Genomic DNA, 9068 nt, shown 5'->3' with positions numbered 1-9068 from the left:
CTTCTATCTTCTGAGACCGAGCCTTAATGTCATAGATCACTGATGAACCAACATTAAATTCCTCCATGAGTACTGTACCTTTCTCTAACCTCTTGCATATTTCTGTCTTCTGCTGGAGGGTAAGCACTATGCGTTTACACTTACTTGGCACCTGTTCTGGCATACTTGGGGTTCGGTGAGAACATAAAATTTGAACAATACATCCCAACAACCGTTATGTTCACACAGTGAATTGATGGGAGTGGGAGACAAACCTGTGGCCTTACTCATGGTGTGGTAGATGGTGCACCAAGTTTAAAGTTACATTTTTGCTGGAAATTGATTTTATTTTAATCTTAATTTAAAGTATTATTATTTCCTCCTCCTCCTCCTCCTCCTCCTCCTCCTCCTCCTCCTCCTCCTCTTTTTGCTGGTTGCTTGAGTTCTGGTTAACCAGGAGTCTACTGTACATGAATGGACAGCCTGTCTCCAGAAGGCATCTGCCTTCCTTTGGGTAGGACCATGGAGCCAGTTAGAGGTTTCCCAGTTAAGCTGTACATTATTCACATCTTTCAATTCTATACTGAGGGTTTTTCTGCAGTGGATTCTGAGCTGCTTGGGTTATTGGCATAACTAACATTATGAAGGAAGCAGCAATCCTTGAGAAGGAAATTCTAAGGCTGTTCCTTTATTGAAATTTGCCTTTTTTAACAAGCAGGTTGTTGCAATGAAACTGCAGGCAGAGCTTTCAAGGACATCAGCTGACCAAAGACTCTTGCACGGTTTGATGGCATGCTGAGACAGTTCTTTGGACCAAAATGTTATAGCAAATCCAACTAAAGAACTGCTGTTGTAATTGTTCCTTTAGCCTTAGCTCAAAGTTGCACTCTAGCAAATATCCCATCAGAGAAGCACTTGAAAGCCTTAGAGCAGGAGTGGGCTAACTGTGGCCCTCTAGATACTTTAACCTATAATACCCATCAGACTTAGCCAGCACAGGTAATGGTGAAGGCTGATGGGATTTGTAGGCCAAAACATCCAGAGGGCTATAAACGGCCCATCTCTGGTTTAGAGCCTTCCTACACAGAGGAATGTTGTCCATGGGGTAGTGATGGGTCAGACACGACTTTGCTAAACAACAACAACACAGATGAAGTGAGCGATAGATACACTTCTGTTAGTCCTTTGTTCAGTAGGGTAACAATCTTTGTCCTCAAGGCTGCAGTTCCTATGCAGGAACATCACTATTTTCGAACGTTTGACTATCACTGTTTTGTTGTTGGGAAAATTGGATTCTGGACAACTAATGCAATAGATTGCTATTAAGGCAACTGTGTGGAATGTGATGTGCATGATGGTGGACTAAGAGGTATTTTTTAAATTAGCATCTCAATTTTCTACATGCTTGATTGCTTCCTTACATCTCCACTAGAGGACACCCATGTGGTTAAAAAAGATGGCATGGAAAGAGGCAGCTGCTTCGGCTACTTCCCTACAGTGAACTGGTTCACATGTAGAGGGGCAAAATGTGAGGTTAAATAATTAATCCACAATTTGCTAGGGTTCTGCATCTCTGCCATTCTCAATATACAACTTCTCATCAGCTTGACACAAGATTCCTCTACAATGTCCAAACCTGGAATTCTGGATTAATCAACATAAAATCAACCTAAATTAATTAATTAGGCTAACTCTGGGTTGATTAATCCAGTGTCTGGGTTTGGATGTCAAGGAGCCAACTGGCAGCTGCATACTTGAACTGGCAGCATATATTAGGAGCGTCTGGCAGCAAATCATGGGTTACTGAATCCACTGGTTTGCTGCCATTACATGCAAATGGAGGCAGTATTGTCTTCCTCCCCTTCTGCATACCACCTGTTCTTTCTGTGAGAGGACTTGGTGAAGTACAGCAGTCAAAGGGAAAAAGGCAACTGATGAGTTCTATCGAAAGGCCTTAAAAGCAGCACCAACTTTAATGCCAGCAGTCTGTGAGGGAAGAGACGAGGGATGGGGAAGACATGAATGTTCCAGTTTAAGCCAAGAGAAAAGGAACCGCTCTAAAGAACTGCCTCTCTGTGCCCCTTGGCATGAAATATGTTTAGTGACAGGAATGAGATATTGAAAGGCAAACTGTTGGCAAGTGAAGGGACTGGGGCAAATGACTTGGTCTCGGATTATATTTGGTCCAAAGCCTGTGCTATTACAATTGGCTTTCTTTTGATGCCTCCCTTATTACTTTTGTGCAGTCCTTTGGAAGGAACAAGACAGGACAAATCAAAGTGGTTCTGCTCACAGACAGGTACTGCAGCTTCCCATCCTACCTTCTATTTCTGAACTCATATCCTTCCTCAGAAGTTTTAACAGCAGGTTTTGAGTCCGCATGTTACTAGACATACTCCTGGGTGCTTCAGGCTAACTACAAGACAAGTTCCAGAAAACAGACAACACTGTAAAGCTGGGCAATGTCTGGGATTTTATAAGGTGAGATTAAAAGGGATACAGTACTGATTTTTTAAATCGAAGTTTTAATTAGGGTCACAGCCGTGTTCACTATATTGTATCTGGTAGCTAAATTCAGGGACAAATATACCACCTGCTTCTACTAGTAGGAATTCTTTCCTGCAATGGAAGCTTTAGCGCAGGGATGGGGAATGCATACAGGTATAATTCCCATCATTCCTGATCACTGACTGATCTTTGTAGCTGGAGCTGAACAACATCCAGAAGGCCATGGGTGCTCCACACCTAGTCATGTTGTGCAATGCCATAGGGTTTATCAGGGACCTGGCCTTCCTTTTTTCCTGCCTCAGGTAATTCATTTGCTCAGCACATATATTGGGATTTGTATTTGACAGCTGTGAAACATTTCTAAACAAGCACCTTTGAACATAGTGCCTGACCCACCTTGTTGGACAGGTAAAGGAGGTAAAAATGCAGAGAAGAAACCAAAGGTCAAGCTGTTAGAACATCTGTAGGCTCTGTATCTGAGGGAGAGAAGCTGACTGCAGCTAAAGCAAAGAAGAGTCAGATGCCTGCAGGAAAACCTCAGTTGGAGGCCAACAGTATTTCAGGACATTATGTTGTGTTCTAGGAGCAGATAAGCAAAATAAAGACTACAGATCCTTAGCCTTAAAATAGTATCCTGGGAGGATGGATTTACATGGGGATGTGTTAGTTTTTGAATAATGGTGCAGCAGCTGCTATTCAACAAAACACCTTTCTTGTGGGAGGCTTTTGACCACTCCTGCTTAGCAATGATCTCTCTCTCTCGCTCTCTCTCTCTCTCGCTCTCTCTCTCGCTCTCGCTCCTGTCAAAAGCACAGATTAATTCTCACAACTTTCCTGTGAGACAAGGGTTAAGAACAATGTCCAGTAGGAAGGTTCAGGCAAGATATGCAAACTTCCCAAATGCCACAGAGGAAGCTGCTGAGATAGGAGCCGAGTTCCTGGCTCCCCGTGCTATGCCCAGGTGCTGTCCCTCTGGAGGATAGAGGGAAGCCCAAATGGCCTGCTGTGGGTTCCCCTTCAGTTTTGCCCTCTCACTTCCAGAGGAAAACCAGACATAAAACCTGACATAAAATAAACACTGATGCCTAACAGCTCTATATACCTTTTACCTCAGCAATACAAACCCGAGCATTCTTCTCATACTGAGCAGCAGATGAGAAGCTCCAATAGCTATAAACTTATGTTTGATGAATGAGGCCTTTTAAAATTTATCTGAAAAGCTAAGCTTTTAATAATACCTGCATTTTTAAAAGTATACCTTATGTGCCCAGAAAAGGCTACCTTGTAAAGCTATGCTTGCTGCCTTGGCCACTGTGCAGATTTGTCTGCTGTCAGCGAATGCAGAGTGGTGGCATCAAGGCTTTAGGAAATGAACCCTGTGTGCACTTGATGGGGCAAGTTTGAGAAAAATGCAAGAAAGCATGCGAACAATTCAGCTGCAGATGCTTTCCAATGACTAGTCTGCACACAGTGCTGCTCTCGCATTGATCCCAGGTTCGGGTTGCAGTTTGCCAGCTGCAGCTAAATACCAACCCAGACAATTCTAGTTCCTGTGGAAGTGCAGAGCCCCCGAGGCAAACTTCTGCCTAGTCACTTGCAGGGTTGTGCGCATGCTCACTTACAGAATCTGCTCAAAAGAAAAGAGAAACAGCTGAAGGAAGAGAACTTGCTACACCTCTTTTTCTAGCTGCTGCAGCCACCCCTCTTGGTGTGTACACACGGTCCAAGCACATGAACACACAGAAGATGCTGGAGAGTCAGCACTTTGGGACAAATCTGCTGTGAGCAGCATGCAGATTTGGTTTGGCTTCCCTCAGGAATTACCCTTGCTTTTTAGGTCGCACGTTGCATTGTTTAACAGAAAATCATTCCTCTGCATGTTTTATTAATCTTTGAGAAACCTCGTCAGTGCAAACAAGTGAGGGAGCTAAAGAAATAGGAACAGGCATGCTGAATTGCCTGGTTTTACTGCACGATAAAACACACATGAGTGTGTGCTGGATATTGCATAGATGCTATGAAAGCTATGTTTCCTGGCACGACTAATCTATAGCCTCATTTACAGAACTAGACTGGCTGAAACAGAAAAAACAACAACACTATTGCTACAGAAAAATGTGCTACTACTGGCCCAAACCTGTAACCGAGTAGTCCCCTAGTTCCTCAAACATTCTTTCTCTCTCACGGCCATGTGTAACTTTTCAGTTACAAGGGTTTGGAAGGAAACAGTACAAATGATTTGGCCATGTTAAATCTCCACCAAATTGTGAGGGAGGAGATACAAGAAGCAAGATTCAAAAGCGCCATGGGAGGAGAACCCAAGTGTTTCAAGACTCTGCTCACAGGCATGGCCTCCTGCAAGCTAGCCTGTATTCTAAGCCCCATCCTGAATTCTTGGACACAGCACAACTAGCAAGATAATTGCTTCCTTGGCCTCAAATGAGGCTGTGCGTTTTTGTTCTGTTCTCTCATGAGCTGTAGAACCTTAATCTCCTTTTTTCCAATACTATTAGAATGTGACTGATTTAGACATTTTTACCATGGGAGGGCAGCCTAGATAGAAATGGTTATCGGAAAGAGTTTTGAAAATCTTGGCTGGAACCTTTGGCTTCGGCCTTTGGAGGGCAGGTGACCCACCCAAAGCATTCAGTGATTTCTGAAGACAGTCTCCGCCAGCTCCACCCTCCTCAATTTCCACATCTGCAGAAACAAGCTCACCACTGCCAGCTGTATCATGGCCAGTGGTCTCTGGTAAAGGCAGAGCCACTTGCTTCTTGCTCAAGAAGCCTTGCTCTGTAGCATGAACCAGGTGAAGAGGGGTGGTGGTTTTTACTATTCGGAAGGGGCTGTGCTGCTCCTGGAATGCTGTGGATGAAGTGGGCTGGGCAGGGAAGCCCTCTGACAGCACCTCAGGGTCTGGTTCGGATAAGATGGGCACACTGCCTCCTCCGGAGAGTTTCTTGAGATGGGACCATGTGGTGAATGAGGTGGGCTGGCCAGGTCGTTTGGACCGTTGCATCCAATCTACCACTTCGCAAGCTTGTCTCTGGAAATTTTCCATCTCTCCAGTGGAAGCCGACCTGGACATTGAACACTTTGACAGTGAAGCACAGAAATCAGAGGGTGGTATTAAAACGGCCATTTTCTCAGAACTGGGCACCTGTATGCAAGGTTTCTCTTCCCCATCCTCATCCTCAGACAGGTTGTCATACTGAGATGCATTGGAAGGCCGTCGCTGACCATCCTGGCATGGGAGAGGGAGAGCAGCAGGTGCTTTGACTGTACAGGGAGCTTCTGTGCTTTCTGGCAAGGCTTCTGTTGTGGACAGGCCATGCCCTGGAGCAGAAGAAGAGTCTGTACTTGGAGGGCAGCACAAGGGAACCAGAAGCAGTGTTGCATCTTCAGACAGCAGATCCTCAGAGGATGAGGTGGCACTCCCATGCTGTAGAGCTGCTGCATTTTGCACAGATGAGGAGTCTGAAGTCTTTTGTTCTTCAAGGGATGTAAGCAAGGGCACCTGATGGGATGACTCTGACTCTGATAATGATGGCGGACCATCATAGCCAACAGAAGGGTCTGCTTCTTCTGTCTGACTCTGCAGGACAGATCCCCACAGAGTGCTTTCCACTGACATGCCACCTGTCTGAGTTTGCAGACTCTGGGGAACAAGAGGGTCCTTGTCAAGTATAGGAAGAAACAGGTGGTTTTCCTGTGAACTGCACTTCTCTGTGTTGCTCTCTAACGAATCAGCCTCTTTACAGTCTGCAGGCACACCTGGGCTTTCTCTGATGGGCTGAATCTCATTCAGCATTATAGGATTATTGTCTGATGAGTTTTCATTGGCATTTGTTTCTGCTTGTTGTTCCTCAATTTCAAGTGTTTGACTTGGCTGCTGATTCTGGAATGGACTGTGTTGCAGGTCGGCTGGTTCAGTTTGCATATGTGGTCCACTGGGTTCTGGAAGAACAGCTCTCTCATGTACTGCCATATTTGAATTGCCAATCAATTCATTCAGGTACGATGGACTTTTATCTGGAGAAGTTTGTGTTAAAGCATCTGCGTCATGGCTGAGGTCAGTGATTGCCTTTTTCTGTCCATTAGCAGCAACACTGGGCTTCACTGACACCAGATTTAGAGAGAGCTCCAGCCCCAAGGGTTTCTTGGGGAATTCTTCCGATTTTGCTGCAAAAACAACAACAGCAACAAAAACACCTTATAGTAGCCTGTTATTTTGAATTCAACTGCAACCAAGAAGGGCTGATGAAAAAGTGCTCAAACTTGTTTAGTTCAGTTTAGAAAATGACCAGGAAAAATGACCCCCTAAAACAACAGGCTAGAGGTGATACAAAACTTACCACCTCTTTTCAATAGAAAATGCATCACTCAAACTACAGCCTACATTAAGCCCTGCAAAGTTATTCCAATCTAGTGCATTCAATTCAGATGCATATGTTCCGTCAAATTCCAATGATTTAGTGATTTATTGGCATTTATTAATTCAAAAGTAAAACCTACACTGTGAAGAACATAATTTGGATTTTTAAAAGGTCTTTCCTGTCCTGCATTAGAAACATTTATGCATATAAACATCTGTACATGCAAGTAACACACTCGAGACTCACAATGTTTTAAGTGTCATATGCAAAGATGCTTTAAATCCAAAAGAGCCTTATTTTATAGCAGGTTCCCTATGAAGAAAGGCTAAAATGTGTGGGGATTTTCAGTCCACCATGTGGATGAAGTGAGTAAGGAGACTTTCTCCCTCTCACATAATGCTAAAACTCAGGATCATCTAAGAAACTGCAATAGATTTGAGACTTAATTTTTAAAAATTACCTCTTCACACAATGCAACTCATTGCCACAGGCTGAGAGGATGGCCACTAGCTCAGAAGGCTTTAGAAGGGGGATTATGCAAACTGATGGCCAGTAAGTCTACCAGAGGCTCTGCTCAGAGGCAGCCAATCACTGAACAGCAGTTGCTGGGCACAAAAATGGGAGAAGGCAATTAATTTCATGTCTGCTTGTCAGCTTCCTGGAGGTTAATCTCTGGGAAACTGCATGCTGGACTGGACAGACCTTTAGTGTGCTCTTACACTCGCAGAAGAAACTTGCACAGCTTCCCTTGATAGTTTAGGAATTGCATTAACCCGATGGCATTGAATTGGACCACTAGGAGTCCAATTATTTCTGGAGGGGCACTGGTCCTATACTGGTCTATACTGACAGGCAGGGTTTGAGATGAAAGTGCCTGTCAATTATCCACAGAGACGCCAGGACTGAACCTGGAAACTTCTGCATGCAAAGCATATGCTCTACCACTGACCAACCTTGAACTGACCATGCTCTTCTAACAGATCGAGCCTCCTACTTCTTCTGCCAAAGGTCAATAGGTGGAGCTAAACACCTCTGTGCTCCTGAGTGCTCCATCTACCTAGGACTATCATACAGAAGCCTGCTCCTACACACACATGGTGTTCCTAAATGAAATGAGGTGTATGTGAGATACTAGGTCAAAAAATAGTTAAAGCTTGGTTTCATCATAGAATATTCCACACTGCACCGCCCCACAGTTCCATTTTTGCTTACCTGGGGGAGGAAGGTCAAATTTCATTTTGCGTAGTTCAGCCATGGATGCTTGCAACTGTTCAATTACAATATCATCCTCAAACTGCAAGGAAGCAGCAGTTTTTTCCTGGAGGAATTCCCTTAGATCTTCCAGGCTCATTTTCAGCAGACGCTCTATGCAGGCAGCAGAAAATTTGACACAAAAAAGATCACAGGAGGGTTCTTATTCATTTGCTGTTGGGTGATGCTGATCACAATTAACTAGTAGCTATCAGTGCAGAGAAAAAAACATAATGTTTGTAATATAGGGATGTTCCATTTGTGCTTTTTTGTTTATATGGCCTTTTTCTGTACTTAAGTGCTTTCTCTCTCTCTCTCTAGTTCATGTCCCTTCATCTAGTCTACTATGAATTTATACTGGGGCATAACTTCATCATTATGGTATTTATATTAACCAGAATCTCTTGCATGAATAAAGCAGGGACTGGCACACTAATCTTTGCAGTCATATGCAGGACTGTTCAGATATTACACCTCTAGGGGGAGTAGAACCATATTCTATAACCTGATGCATGCACCATCTCAATCTTTTCCAAGGTTGTTTGTCCAGGCAAACGCATAGACCCCAAGCATTAAATTTTCTGGCCATGTGTTCAGAATGCCTGCACATAAAAGCTTTTGTATTTACATTTCTAGTCTCAGGCAAAAAATCCATTACTTTTGTGTGCATGAATCCATTACTTTTTGCAAATGTAAATAAAAATGTGGGTCATACATACATAGCAGTGCTACATATGAAGACTGACTATATTATAGCTGTGAACAATACATTTATTTTGTTCATCGTTCTTGGACATTAAGCACATATGTTTGTCCTTGGGACTTACTCTCACTTCTGAACAAAGAGCTTTCCATACATGACCCGGAGGCTGCATTTAAGTATAGATAGTGAATACTGTGGATCAGAACTTCAAAACATCATTACAGAATATCTTCTAATCTTTAAAGTACCAC

General features: G+C 43.6%; 1 protein-coding gene across 3 annotated transcripts in view; it reads right to left on the bottom strand.

Moving 5' to 3' along the window:
• Positions 1-397: 397 nt before the first annotated feature.
• The window catches only part of LOC123021251 (USP6 N-terminal-like protein), a 125336-nt gene continuing 116665 nt past the window's right edge, over positions 398-9068 (bottom strand). For all 3 annotated transcript variants that reach the window (XM_044425875.1, XM_044425877.1, XM_044425876.1), the window contains 2 exons: positions 8076-8228; positions 398-6669 (listed from right to left, as the gene is read on the bottom strand). In XM_044425875.1, coding sequence (XP_044281810.1) covers positions 4997-6669; positions 8076-8228 — 1826 coding nt within the window. In that variant the 3' untranslated portion in view covers positions 398-4996. The remainder of the gene's footprint in view (positions 6670-8075; positions 8229-9068) is intronic.

This window comes from Varanus komodoensis, unplaced genomic scaffold, assembly GCF_004798865.1.
Source record: "Varanus komodoensis strain SLA01 unplaced genomic scaffold, ASM479886v1 scaffold16, whole genome shotgun sequence".
NCBI classification, from domain to species: Eukaryota; Metazoa; Chordata; class Lepidosauria; order Squamata; family Varanidae; genus Varanus; species Varanus komodoensis.
This window is presented reverse-complemented; position numbering and strand designations above follow the sequence as displayed.